At 37.5% G+C, this 15,229-nt stretch overlaps 2 protein-coding genes across 6 annotated transcripts in view; both read left to right on the top strand.

Moving 5' to 3' along the window:
- Positions 1–7,574, top strand: part of LOC127661143 (solute carrier family 4 member 11-like) — a 123,964-nt gene extending 116,390 nt beyond the window's left edge. For all 5 annotated transcript variants that reach the window (XM_052151728.1, XM_052151731.1, XM_052151730.1 and 2 more), the window contains 5 exons: positions 477–642; positions 2,075–2,248; positions 2,399–2,594; positions 3,689–3,858; positions 5,507–7,574. In XM_052151728.1, coding sequence (XP_052007688.1) covers positions 477–642; positions 2,075–2,248; positions 2,399–2,594; positions 3,689–3,858; positions 5,507–5,573 — 773 coding nt within the window. In that variant the 3' untranslated portion in view covers positions 5,574–7,574. The remainder of the gene's footprint in view (positions 1–476; positions 643–2,074; positions 2,249–2,398; positions 2,595–3,688; positions 3,859–5,506) is intronic.
- Positions 7,575–8,418: 844 nt separating this feature from the next.
- On the top strand, positions 8,419–15,199 carry LOC127660952 (ribose-5-phosphate isomerase-like). The gene is made up of 9 exons (XM_052151453.1): positions 8,419–8,804; positions 11,595–11,655; positions 11,743–11,798; positions 12,118–12,177; positions 12,329–12,393; positions 12,543–12,611; positions 13,270–13,411; positions 13,739–13,838; positions 14,586–15,199. Exons 1-9 carry the CDS (start codon positions 8,613–8,615, stop codon positions 14,681–14,683), a joined length of 843 nt encoding a protein of 280 aa, XP_052007413.1. The 5' UTR covers positions 8,419–8,612; the 3' UTR covers positions 14,684–15,199.
- Positions 15,200–15,229: the final 30 nt, after the last annotated feature.

The following is a 15,229-nucleotide window of genomic DNA, read 5'->3' on the forward strand; positions in this document are numbered from 1 at the left end:
ACATGCAAATAGCTAGGAATATTCAATACTGAGAATCTGTTAAAATTTGGCTTAGTTTGTGTCCAGGAAAGAATGCCAAAACTTACGCCCTACCAACACTTTCAGATACATACACACACTGCCAGCATATTACAGCAAAGCCACTCACACCAGCATAACACTGCAGTATACCACCAACTCCGTCATCATTTTGGTGTGGGAGTATAACTTTGTTATCAGAGTAAACTGTACTTCTCATCTCAGGCTTTTTGAATGTTCACTCAGCACTTCAATGCTGCAGTGAGGAGGCTGATATTCAAAATAAGATAAAATCCCAATCTCTCAAAAGATTGATCTGGTTTTGCAGGGAAAGGGCAGAGACTATTATTGAGTGGTTGGATTAGCCTTGACTTTTGCTGAATCACACTTTTCTGGAGGATCTGTGCTCTATTGTGGTTTAAGAGCTGAGGCTGAACGTGTAATGTGCTCTTTTTCAGTGCCGGTGTTTAACTTCCATCAAGGTCCAGTGTTTCAAGTTGCTCCATTGGATAAGCTGTCTGGAGCGAGTGTTCTGAGCGCAATGGGTCTGGGCTTCCTCCTGTTTCTCCTCATCTTTATCGACCAGAACATTGTGGTGTCACTTACAAATGCACCTGAGAACAGGTTTATGTCATATGAAATCTGCATACAATGGCAATTGCATATTACATTGGCAGGACATCTGAGAAACTGTCAATTTCATCCCACAATTCCATATAATATTTATTTATTTCATCTGGACTTATGAAGTTTAAAGATATCTCACTACTCATACAAGTGGCTTCAGCTTGATATTATAAATATATAACTGAATATTTTCACGATGCATACACCTTCTAACCTTAGACCTCCTTGTGTCCTAAAATGGCATAATGAGAAAAAGCGACAAACATTCTCTGCTCAATCACGCTAACAGCAATGTGCAGCGACAAAGCGACCTGAAGCCATTCATTTTCAATGAGAGTTGGCGATTTTTGGCAACATAAAGAACAGCAGCCATTAAGACTATTGTCACATTTACCATTGCACACCAAAATACTATGGATAAAATACAGTCATCTCAATGGGCAACTGCACAATCAGGGATTTAGAGTGGTGAATAAATTTCCCCATGCAAATTTCATGTGGGGTTTAAGTTTGTGAACTTTGACATGCAAATTTGAAGTGCCGACCAATAGGAAGTTCCTTGGTTTGGCATTGACTGCTGTGTGGGTGGTGCTTCATACACTGCTAAACTGAATATTCACAAAGAACTAGGAAATCATTTTAGCTGTGAGTTTTTTATAACTTCACTCTCTTAATGTTATTGACATCAAATTTGTGAAGAATTTGCAAAACAAACTACCGATGGAAGGGCTATTCACACATGGAAGGTTCACAGATGGAAGCGTTACGCAGTAATGTATTGCATGAAAAGAGTGTTTTTGTGCCATATATTTAAAAGCTCATTCGTAACAAATATTTGCACCGGAAATGGCAAGTCGGCGGGTTTTACACTCACTGCACATCCGCCCACGGCATGCAAAGTTAAATTTAACCAAGCATTTAGCAATACTGTAAATTGAGCTTAGTTCAATGTTATGCAAATGAGCTGCACCACTATGTAGTGACTACCAATGGGAGCATGGACAGTGGTCCGTCGTCTGATACAGTAGGATACTGAAGTCGAATAGGAACCCCTACTAGCAGCCAACATCGAATAGTTTATTCGCTATCATTGTGAATCCCTCTTTAATCTGAGTTTTTGTCCCAACTTGCCATGACAAGTGACAAGACATTTTATTGGTCATTTGGTTGCTGTCTCTGTCGTGCCGGGTAGCCCCACCCACAGTTAAAACTCATTGTTCCCTGTCTACCTAGAAATTGATTGTCAAATATGTTCTGATTTGCTTTGCGCAGAATTTCACATTTAGCATGGATTGAAAAATTGCTTTTTGCTGTAAACCTGTCACTTCGCATCTGGAAAGGAGACTAGGTTAGATTGTGTGCAATGGTCTTGAAATGGGGCAACACAGTAAGTGATTCTTAGTCGTGGCTTTGTGTTTTTGTGCCATAGGTTACAGAAGGGCACAGCATATCACTGGGACCTGACTCTGTCTGGCTTGATTAATATTTTGATGTCTGTGCTGGGCATGCCGTGGATGCATGCTGCATTCCCTCACTCCACTCTGCACGTCAGACAGCTGGCCATCGTGGAAGAGCGGGTGGAGGGAGGACACCTTTATGAAACGTGAGAACACACCATATCACACATAAACAACCCAGATGCTCACAAACAATTACAATCACAATGAATCTGTGAAGTACAGATGTCCTTATAGAAGATATTGGCACAGTGCGTTTGGCTTTAAATTATGTCGCTGTGTGTGTGTCTTTGTAGTATAGTGAGTGTGAAGGAGACGCGGGTGACCTCGCTCGTGGCTAACATCCTCATAGGTGTGAGTGTGTTTCTGCTGCCAGTACCGCTGCAGTGGATTCCTAAGCCTGTGCTCTATGGGCTCTTCCTCTACATCGCTCTCACCTCCATTGACGGCAATCAAATGTGCGACCGCATGGCTCTGCTACTCAAAGAACAAGTGAGTGTGTGTGTGTGTGTGTGTGTGTGTGTGTGTGTGTGTGTGTGTGTGTGTGTGTGTGTGTGTGTGTGTGTGTGTGCTTTTAAACAAAGCAAAGGCAAATAAAAGTCATAGGTGTTTTACAAATGAAGATACAAAGGAGAGATCAGTGCACTGACTGCACAAACAATGCAACAGAGCACACTCTTCTGGTCATGGACAGAAATGTCTTAAAGTCCAGTGGTGCATTTTGGCTGGTACAAGGTTAATTTATAAGGGAGTTTTAAAATTGTGATTGGAAATTAATGAAATTTTAAAAAGCCATGGAAATTTTGATAGTGAGTATAATTTTTTTTAGCTATGCTCAGCTGTAAAATATTTAATCAGCTTGAAATTGCACTGTGTGAGTGCAATATTAACAGATCATATTCACATTTCTTGGTTTGGAATGTGAAAGTAAAATATATCAGGGTAAAATTCTGTAGCAGTGAATGCGAGACCATAGCAAATACTGTATTATTATTGTGTTCTCATTTGCTCCAACAGCAAAAGGAAGAAAAAACAAAAGTCTACTACATTTTCGTGACCTTCTAAAAGAACAAACAATTGAGAGAGGTGTATTACGGCAGTTGGAAAAAGAAAGATGGCAAATTTACTCCCTCAGCAGCTGTATTAGAAACCCCAGAGCAGAAGTGTTGATTGTTTTTTTTTTTATTAATTCTGGGGTAATATATCACAAAGAATAATTTTATACATTTATAATTAATAATTTAAAATATTGAGAAAAAAGAAAAACAACAACAACAAAAAACTTTTACTAGATCATAATCACAGTCATTGGCATGGGCCATTCATTTTTTATTTTTTTTAAATCCTTATCCAGTAATCACCAGAAAAGTAAAGAAAATGTAATTCATGGAAATGCATTGGTCAGAAGATGTGGGAATCCTGCTTGCAACTACATGTGCTCAGCTGCACTAACTTATACAGTTTTGTTTGTCTGCGTTATGATGGAAGTTCTGAAATTGAAAATCCCAAAAACAAAATTGCTTATTTTTAAGGCTACTTTTGATTTGCCACTCTTTTTGCTAAATCTCCCTCTCACTCTTTGTCAGACGTCCTACCCTCCCGCTCACTACATCCGTAAGGTACCGCAGAGAAAGATCCATTACTTCACTTTCCTTCAGATGGTGCAGCTGCTTTTCCTGTGCACGTTTGGGATGTACCCTCTCCCATATATGAAGATGATCTTTCCTCTGCTTATGTTTATACTCATACCCATCAGGTAAGTACTGAAATGCATCCAAAGTCATGAAGTACTTGGCGGTCATGTTATGTGCCCTGTATATTGCTGCACATGTGCATGTAATTAGCAATTTGAACAAACCCCCTAACCCTAAGTATCAAATTCTAGGGTGCAACTCATCCTGCACCTTTTTTGCTATGGACATCATGAGGCTTGTTGAGGAGAGCTGTGCTATTATTGTTTTAACCAATTGGTTGATTCTTGCCTGGTGGGTAATAATATGGCTGAAAAAATCCCATAGACTTATATTGGAGAAGGGAGAGCTTTCTGTACTTTAAACATTTTTCTACCATTCACATATCAACACTAAAAAGCTAATTTACCTTTAAAATGTCAAGCTGTTAAGCTGATAACCTCGCTTTTGGTCCGGTGTATAACTTGTTCCTGAAGGAGGCTAGTTATTTTATTATAAGTAACTAATTCACTTACTGTTCCTGTAAGCTGTCGACAAATTTCTTAATCTGCATAGATAAAAGAAGCGCTTTAGTTTCACTACCTGTCCAATTTGGCAACATTTTTTGACTCCAGAGTAACAGGCGTTAAACGGCATGGAGTAGTTGCATCATCTCCGTCGAGACTTTGTGATTGGCCCAAAGCAGACTTCTTACATCTGCGCATCCTGACCTTGGATGAACTCAAACCATTAATTTTACAGCTTTGTTCACACATGTCTTTAAAACAGAATGTTAAAACTTCTCATTCCAGGAAATCGCCAAAGCTGATTTACTGGTATTTCCCAATGTGTCCTGTTCACACATGACCTCTTAAAGGTAAAATGGTGTTAACTTTCTGGAAAAGACTTTGTGAAATTAACTTATGATTGAGACTTGGGGCTGGCCCACTTAGCAACCACCTAGCAACCACCCAGACCACCAAAGCAACTACCTAGGAAGGCCCTAGCAACCACCCAGAACACCTTAAAGCCTGTTTATACTCAACGCATCCTTTTTGCAAGGGTTAGCGTGCACAAAGTGACATCATAGTGGCTGTCGCCTAGGCTTTGTGAGGCTCCATTTGGGGCAGTCATGAACGTGCTGATTTTTTAACCTTTTGCGCACGCAGTGGGCCTGTGCTTTTGATGAAGAGTAAATCTAGTGAACATCATTTTAAAATGATACAAAAGTTTTCAGAGTGATTACCTGTTGCGGCTCCTCAGTTCTTGTTTAGACAGACACATAAACTTATTTATCCACTACTATTCTAAACTGAATTAGAAGTTCTAAACAATACACTAGAGTTTGATATTATTAATATATAATTGGACGGCTCTTGTTACTTTAGACTTTGTAAAATAAAAGCATTTTTATTAACGTGTTAAATGTAATTCGAGTTAATACAGTTATTTTACATTTAGAATTTATTATCTGGTTATGAAAAATTAATCACTAGTATCTTAACTGTCTCAACTGCACGACAGTCTGCGATGCCAGGTGAAACTATAAACAAAGCTTTAGCAACCCCACTGCAATGTCATGACCACTTCCCTCAACGTAAGCTTTGTCTTGTCAAGTTTTGCATGAGCAAGCACCTTACATTTTTTATCAGAAGATGTATATTTTTGTTTAATTTATCAATGCACAAGATTTCACTGTTTAATTATATAATTTTGATTGTGTCTTTTTCTCAGGAACTGTGTACTGCCCAGGATCATTGAGGCAAAGTACCTGGACATTATGGATGCACAGCGCATGTAACTGCATGCACATTGAGCCTCTGAGCAAAGGACTCTGGGAATTGTATTTCTGAAATGCAAAACTCTGGGAGGAAAAAAAAAAACTGATTCTAGTGTTTAACAGCAGGCATTCTGGTGAAGCACTGAACAAGTGAGAGAGAGAGAGAGAGAGAGAGAGAGAGAGAGAGAGAGAGAGAGAGAGAGAGAGATATTAGAAAAGAGGTATATTTTATAAAAAGAGCAAGAGAGAGAGAGAGAGATAAAGAGGGAAGAAAAAAAGTGATTCATGTTTACTGAGTAGAAAGACAGACTGCTGTGTAACTGTTGACGTTGGTCAGTCACTGCTTCTCTCATGATCCGAATCCTACACCAAAGCCCCCCCCTCTCTCTCTCTCTCTCTAGTCTATTCTGATGTATCCATTCACCGCAATATGGATAACACTTGATTTATGAGATGTAGGAAACCATCACATGCACTCTCAGAAATTGTGCCATTACAAAAGTATATCTTTGATCATAGTGTTCCTGACACAAATACTGCTATTTTTTGAAGACACAGTGAAGTGTACCTTTAGAGAATGAATCTATCTGTAGCAATACCTCTTAATGCTGAATATTAACACACATTCAGTGTGTCTCACAGTCAGAGCCTCTCATACATAGAGTATAAAAGCTGTTTATCATAGATTTTTTCCAGTGCGTTTTGGTACATATCAGTGACAATTATTAATAATGAAGTGAGCATGAACCAAAAGTACACACTCACCTTATTAAGATAACTGTCTCATAGCAATACAGCAGATTGATTATTAGAGGATATCAATATTTTAGAGTTTTCTAAAGAGAGTTTTCTTTTGAGCTAATAGACTTCTAGTTTGGATACCCACTGATGTGTTGAGAATGTAACATATAAGCGCTGGTGATTCAGGGATAAAGGAGAAATAGAAGCAGCATTTTTGTGGACATTGCTCACTGCTGAATGGATTCTGACATTGAAGCTTTGCACATCACAGGACAACACAACTGCATACTTCCCAATTGACGCACACATACACAGAGGCATGGCTATAAACAACGCACATGTGTTATCATGTCTGTCCATTATACAATATATTTAAAACAGAGAAAGCATGCCTTTTATAAGACATCTTTTTGATTTGCATAACTATTATGCCATTTGTTGTGTTTTTAAAAGCAACTAGACCATATCCCAACATCAGAGTTCAATCTCGTGGAATAAAACTCTCCCAGCAAACATGTTTAGCACTGAGATACCCCAAAATACTGGAATCTGAGATGATTCTGACCCATCAACTAAGTTACATTCCCAGAGAGAGTGTGAAAAGAGAGGAGTAAATGATGAATAGAGATTAATTTAGGTGCACAAATAAGAGAGAGACGTGGTTTGATTAATCGTGGGCAAAACGTTTGAGCACCTGTGCACTTAATCATAGGCAAAATGAGATTAGAGAAAGCTAAAATAAGGCTAGATTGATATTTGTCATGTAAGCTATAAGCTTGAGAGCGAGAGACTGTGATTTCATTTTCTCTTGAACATCTTGAACCACTTGCATAATCATCATTCCCCATTTCTCTCTCTGTATTCCCTGTAACAGTATCAAAGTTATTCTCCTTGAATCCTGACCTCTTGTGTAAAAACAACCTAACTTAAGTAACCCTGTTTGTCATTGGACATCTCTCAGTATTTACTGTAATATTGAAATATTCTACTTTTAATTTGTGATTGCTCACATCTGGGTGGGACATGTTGAAGTTATGTTCTGTGCTGTTTAAATATTGTTTTTGATTTATTTTTTATCATGAATGTATAATGTGTAAATTTTTATATAACACATAAAAGATTAATTGTCAAGTTGATTTTGTCAAACAGATAAGCTAAATTTGTAAACTGCAATATGTAAAAACTAAAGTAAATAAGAGACATGTTTATTAGAAGGATGGTGTTGGTTTAATAGGGGTATGATATACACTGAAATCTAGGTCATTTCAAGCTGATTGCCAAATAAAGAGGTACATTGATGCCCATCTGTTTCATAGATCTGTTTTCTATTTCTATGAAAAATGTAAGGCATACAAAGTGAAGTGAGAATCTACTTAATTTCTAATATAAATATGATAGTTATACATTGGTCAATGTCAAACAAGGTTGTCTGAGATATCAAAACTGAGAAATCTTTTAAAAATCCAGTTTAAAACACTTTTAAGTTTGTAGAAATGTTATCTTTGTATCCAAGTTGGTTTCATAATTTTTTTTAAAACATTTATAGCATTTTGTTTTTTTACATAAAAAGACTGATGTGGAGTAACTATCAAGTAAAAGGTATAAAAAATATTTTCTAACACCTTGAATACACATGAGAAACACACACACACACAAACAAACACATACATACATACATACATACATATATATATATATATATATATATATATATATATATATATTATTGTTTTGGTCACATCAAAATGGCTACCTGCATGTTTGTTACACCACCTGATTTGGTGGACAAAGGTTTTTTTTTTTTTATATATATATATTTTTAATAATAATAATAACGGATTATTCCAAACTACTTAAAGGATTTCAGCTTTTAATTAGACTTTTTTTTTTTTTTAAATATCAAAATAAATTTGAACTCAGAATTAAAAAAAAATCATCATAGTAGAAGTGTATTAAATTGTTTTTGTGTTGCATTGATCTAACCATGGTAATTATGGTCAACCATGGTTTTACCAGTGATTACAATGTTCTTACTACAGTGATTCAAGAACTACGGTACATTTTAAAAAAGTTAACATTTTATTTGGCATTTACTGCACTCTAGTGGTTATGCTGAGTATAATCCCGGAACTCCACGCATAGCTTTTCCACAACACAAGCCTGTTATGAATACACTTGTACTTTGCTGACAAATACTATTTTAAGCACACCTTAATATTTCGCTTATTATCCGGGTTGTTTTGTGATCTACAATGTAAATCTGCACATGCGGTTAAAAGTTCGCATTTGTCCTCCTGATCGTCAGCCTGTTGTCGGGTGATGATTCCGCAGAGGTGGGTTGAGTTTGCAGCCTTCACCAGCAGATCTCTCCTCTTCTCTCTGCAGTGGAAACACGCTCATTTGCTCCAGGGGAGACACATGTGTGACAGCAGAAGACAGTACAACGGCACTCTCATGGCTGAAGAGGCAAAGAAACTCGCAGCCTATGCTGCGGTTGACAACCACATACAGGTAAGATTGTGTTTCGTTTATGTAACTGGGTCTTATTGTAAACATCCCCTCTAGTTACATCAGTTTAATTGAGAAAGAGACGTGTCACTTGCTTAATATCGTTCGGACCTGCAGCCCTGGTGCCGTAATTATTTTTTCCCTGACTAACTACTTTGATAGTTAAACAGTACAGTGAATATCTGCTGTGGCACTTTAGCTTTATGATGCTAGCTATATATCAAGATAAAGTTGCTACACCATAAATTGAACAAAATTAGCCCATCTGGCGCCAACAATCATCCATGCAATTATCTAATCAGCCAATCGTGTGGCAGCAGTGCAGTGCACAAGATCTAGCAGACACAGGTCAGACCAGTTTTCACTGGTATTGGTACATAAACATTAAATATAATTGTATACATTATATACACTCTATTACATACACTAATCAGCCAATCGTGTGGTAGAAGTGTAATGTATAAAATCAAGCAGATACGGATCAGGAGTTTCAGTTAATGTTCACATCAACCAGCAGAATGGGGAAAAATGTGATCTCAGTGATTTCGACCATGGCAAGATTGTTGATGCCAGATTGGCTGATTTGAGTATTTCTGTAACGGCTGATCTCCTGGGATTGTCATGCACAACAGTCTCTAGAATTTACTCAGAATGGTGCCAAAAACAAAAATATCCAGTGAGCGGCAGTTCTGCGGATGGAGATGCCTTGTTGATGAGAGAGGTCAGCAGAGAATGGCCAGACCTGTTCGAACTGACAGAAAGGCTACACTGGTGCTAGGGATGCTCCGATTTCTGGATCAGTATCGACTCCGATACTGAAGGTTTTTGATGGATCGGTCATCAGACAGACAAGCCCGATCCAAATCCAATACTGTGTGATAGTCATGTTCGTTACTGTCAAGCTCCAAACATGTAATAAAAGAAACATTAATCTCAATGAATGTAGTTCATATGACTCAAACATTTTATTCAAAGCCTCTTGAAGATGTGCAATAGATCTGTGAATCACAAAAGGCTGTGTTTAGTAAGTAAATATATAAAATGCATGCGTAGCTCCAGCACGTTATTGAATGCCGTTGCTCTTTACACACACACCCGTGGCTATTTTTAGCCTTCACAGCAGTGCGCAATATTTGAGCGCTACTCACGAACATCTCAGATATAGATGCTCAATAATTTGGTTCACTTATAATATGCATTTAGAACAGCACTGGAGGTGCTTTTGACCAGAATTTGAATAAGTAAATTAAACTACTGTGAACTTGCCTACAAACAGACACATACAACACTTCCTGGAGAGTTCAGAATGTCAAAATAAAAGTGTGAGGGTTTAGAAAGTGCACAGCTTAAAAAAATATTACTGTCAAAAGTCAATCATATGAATAACTATTTATTATTATTATTATAGTTATCATTAGTATTTGTTTACAATTTATAACAATATTTATGTTGAATGGGTTCTAAAAAATAACTGTGAGAATGAAAAGTGAGCTGATGTCTTACAACTAATTTGAACAAAAAAGAGATCTGAATCCTTTAAAGTCCAGATGCAAGTTGAAACATAAAAAATAAAAAAAAAGATTTAAAAAAAAGGCAAAAATAAAACACTGGTTTCTTTTCTACTGATGACTTATACTGGAATTACTGTTAATTTTGCTGCTACATTATCCAGTATACTAGTTTACAATAAAGTTTTTCTTAATAAGCTATACATTTATATTGAAATAACGTGTAGTTAGAGGTTTGTGTTTCTTTACATATTAAAGAATACTCCCAATTAGTTCCACACAATAATGTAAAGATATTCTAAACTGACTATGCAAAAAATCAATACTCTGATTGGGATCGGTATCGGCCAATACTGAGATTTCCGGTATCGGAATTGGAAGTGAAAAGTGGTTTCGGTGCATTGCTATAAACTACACTAACTGAGCACTTTATTAGGAATACTATGGTCCTAATAAAATGTCCGATGTGGTCTTCTGCTGTTGTAGCCCATCCGCCTCAAGGTTTGATATGTGATGCATTCTGAGATGCTATTCTGCTCACTACAATTGTACAGAGTGGTTATCTGATTTACTGTAGCCTTTCTGTCAGTTCAAACCACTCTGACCATTCTCCGTTGACCTCTCTCCTCAAGGCATTTCCATCCACAGAACTGCCAATCTCTGGATGTTTTTTGTTTTTGGCACCACTCAAACTAAATTCTAGAGACATGTGTGTTAAAATTCCAGGAGATCAGCACCTACAGAAATACTCAAACCAGCCCGTCTGGCACCAACAATCATGTCACGGTCCAAATCACTGAGATCACATTATTTCCCCATTCCTATGGTTGATGTGAACATTATCTGAAACTCCTGACCCGTATCTGCGTGATTTTATGCATTGCACTGCTGCCACTGACTGATTAGATATCACATGGATAAGCAGGTGCAGGTGTTCCTCATAAAGTGCTCAGTGAGTGTAACAAAAGCAAGAATGCTGTTTTATTGAATAAAAGTTTGTTAAAACAAATGCAATGAAATGTTGAAAAATAATTGTTATTTTTTTCACTTATAAAAGTTTTTAAGGCACCATTTTGATGATAAAATTTAACTTAAAAAAAAAACAATTCTGGAATAATTAATAATAATAAAAAAGGATTTGGTGAAAAATAAAACTGATTTCAGTAGGGCCTTACTTAAAAAAAAAAAATCTTGAGCAGTGCAAACTTATTGTTTGAAGGGTTCTGCAAAACCTCACCTGAGGCTTTCTATTTGCCTTCTTTTCTTTCTCACTCATCATATACAGAACAATCAGGTAGTTGGGGTGGGCAGTGGCTCAACTATCGTCTATGCTGTAGACAGGCTGGGTAAGACATATAATGATTTAATATTATGCACTAATGCACTAATGCTCTTGCCTTAATAATTACTGAATGACGACTTTTCTCTTCTAGCTGAGAGGGTCAGACAGGAGAAGCTGAACATTGTGTGTGTTCCCACCTCCTTCCAGGTCAGTTTAAACCTTATATAGCTATAAAACAGTAAAACATAATAAAAAACATTACATTCTCATTCAAATGTAATGTGTATTGGAAAATTTATAAAGCACAATTCTGCTAGAAGATATAGTCACTAACATGTAAACAATAACTGAATGTTATTCTATGGGTGCTGCACAGAAATATAAACAAGCTGAGTAAACAGGTATTTGGTGAAAGATGTTACCATAATGTGTATTTTATCATGCTGTAGTGACCAATCAGTATCAAGGATCTGTTTCATAGTAGTGCATATTTGAACTTTGACTAACTTATTTCAATTGTGTTTAGGCTCGTCAGCTGATTCTGCAGCATGGTCTCACTTTGTCCGATTTAGACAGACATCCTGAGGTGGGTTAGGGAAATGATATGAACGGTCAACCCAATGCAGCCAATAAAATATTAATTGCTGATAAATCAGTACATATTTTGTATTGTATTATTTGTCATTTTGTGTGTGTGTGTGTGTGTGTGTGTGTGTATTTTTTTTTATGCTTCAAAGCTGGATGTAGCAATTGATGGAGCTGATGAGGTTGATGCTGCTCTGACTCTAATAAAGGGAGGAGGGTGAGTTTGGAAAACCCATTTACTACAATTCTCTCATCTACATTTGTGTGACACCCCTGAGGTGTCATGTCAATTCTTATTTTTAATAAAGGACATTTTCTGTTTGAAATGTAATTTGCCTTTTCTCATCTTTTCTTTCCCTTCTTCAGGGGATGCTTGACCCAGGAGAAGATTGTGGCTGATTGTGCCAAACACTTCATTGTCATTGCAGACTATAGGTGTGTGAATGGTCGTTTGGTCTATTGGTTATAGATGGTAACCAATAAGTTGTTTCTTTGAACGTTGCTAAATAATTACTTGCTTACTCTGTTGTCAGATACTGCATTTTGATGCTAGTTATTCTAAATATTAGTATGCATTTAAAATGAATAATCAAATTAACTCTCTGCGCAAGCAATTGCCAAAGTAGATATTAGTTCCCCCATTGGCCCTTCTCAACCATGGCCTCCTAATAATCCCCATCCATTTATTGGCTCTATAACTGTACTCTCTCCACCAATAGCTGGTGGGTGCTCTGGTGCACTGGTGCACTATGGCTGCCATCGCATCATCCAGGTGGATGCTGCACACTGGTGGTGGTTGAGGAGATTCCCCCTATACTATGTAAAACGCTTTGAGTGCCTAGAAATGCGATATAAATAAATGTAAGGAATTATTATAGTTGCAGTCCTACTGTACAGTATATAGGTTGCTTCCCATGTTAGGATTTCCATTAAACTCTTCACTATTTATAGTTCTTCCTCAAAACAAATCTAGGGGTCATCTTTCAAAATAACTCGGGCTGTGATTACTTTAATTACATCAGCGAGTCTTCCACTAGATGAACACATTTTAGCCTGTAGTCATGTTTTATCATGTCACTTGTTCTGTGGGCAGAAAGGACTCAAAAGCCTTGGGGCAGCAGTGGAAGAAAGGTGTGCCAGTGGAGGTCATCCCCATGGCATATGTGCCTGTGTCCAGAGCCATTGCTCGGCGGTTCGGAGGAGAGGCCGTGCTAAGGATGGCAGTCAATAAAGCAGTATGAGTCTTTCATTTACAATTCTGTTCTAGGATGTTGGTGGTTTCATCTGTTCTCTGTGTGTCATGTTATTATGTCTTAGTGCAGCCTCAAACTATGTGAAACAGTCTGATTTGCAAAGGTTTTGCCACTGGCCTTGAGTTGATTTGCAAATATTTAAAATTCTCCCTGTCTAGAATTTTCTTTTTTAAGCCTTATCTTGTCCTTTGCTGAAATGAGCAGTGTGTTCCTGTATACACTGTATGTAGCACTCACTATGCTTGGAAAAAGTAGGTGGTCCAGTCAGCAGCAATAAAGACCATCTTCCTCTACAATATCTAATTGTAGGGTCCAGTGGTTACTGATAACAGTAACTTTATCCTGGATTGGAAGTTTGAGCATGCCCAGAACTGGAAAGAGGTCAGCACAGTCATCAAGATGATCCCAGGTCAGTTCAGATGAACAGAACTGCATTCTATGTTTACAGTCAGCCCAAAAAATATTTAGACATCTAGGCACACTTAAAGGAATGGTTCACCCAAAGATTATTCCATCATTTCCTCACCATCATGCTTTCCCAGAAGTGTATGAATTACTTTCCTCTGCAGAACACAAACAAAGATTTTTATAACAACATCTCAGCTTTCTAGGTCCATAAAATGGTGGCCAAAACTTTGAAGCTCCAAAAAGCACATATAGGAAGCATAAAAGTCATCCATATGACTCCAGTAGTTTAATTCATGTCTTCTGAAGCAATCCAGTTGGTTTTGGGTGTGAAGCACCTAAAACCAATCGTATAGCTTCTGAAGACATGGATTAAACCACTGGAGTCATGTGGATGACTTTAATGCTGCCTTCATGTGCTTTTTGGAGATTTTAAAGTTCTGGCCACCATTCGCTTGCATTATATGGACCTACAGAGCTGAAATATTCTTCTAAATATTTTAATTTGTGTTTAGCAGAAGAAAGTCATACGCATCTGGGATGGCATGAGGGTGAGTAAATGATGAGAGAATTTTCATATTTGGGTGACCTATTTCTTTAAAAATGTATCAAAGCCTATGTATTATATAACAAGTTATCAAACAAAGTGGCATTTATTTACTTAGAAAGATTGAATGCAATGAAAGTGTGGCTTTTTTGGGCCACTGCATAATCCTCACCAAATGTTGAATAAACATCTCTTTCTTTGTAGGTGTGGTTGAGACGGGCTTGTTTGTGGAGATGGCTGAGAGGGTATACTTTGGAATGAAGGATGGAAGTGTTAAGACTAGAGACCCTCCTGTCAACTAAGAAGAAACTTTTCTCACACGTACAGTAACAGACCAGCCTGCACACCTCAAGTGCAATTATAATACACTGATTCTGGCAGCTTATTCCCTGCAGGTTCTCAGCTTTTTGGTTCAGGAACCACCAGTTTCCTGATAGGAAGCATGTGATATGGACATTTCCCGGAATCCTGTGGTGGTGTGTACATGAAATTTGAAATTTTACACACCAATGCAACATAAGGCGATACACCTGTTTTCCTCTTTTACCTTCCGGCTGGAAAATTCTGCATATGCTAAGCTATGTTCCACACATCTACAATGTATGTTTGCCTTCTGTGCTGCTTTAAATGGCCATGCTCCACCGCGAACCTTGTTATGCATGGATAGGCTAAACTGAAATCCAGCAGGACTTATTTCTGTACTTTATTATTCTTTCTGTTGACTCTCTTACCAGCGAAAGTTTTGCTGCCCGAGGTTTACTGTGATACTATGTGAAGTTTTCAAGTGTTGTTCTATGAAAATCAATATTAAAATTGGACCAAACAATAAGAAACATCTTTTCGTTCTT

Source organism: Xyrauchen texanus, chromosome 20 (assembly GCF_025860055.1).
Source record: "Xyrauchen texanus isolate HMW12.3.18 chromosome 20, RBS_HiC_50CHRs, whole genome shotgun sequence".
In the NCBI taxonomy this organism is placed as follows: Eukaryota; Metazoa; Chordata; class Actinopteri; order Cypriniformes; family Catostomidae; genus Xyrauchen; species Xyrauchen texanus.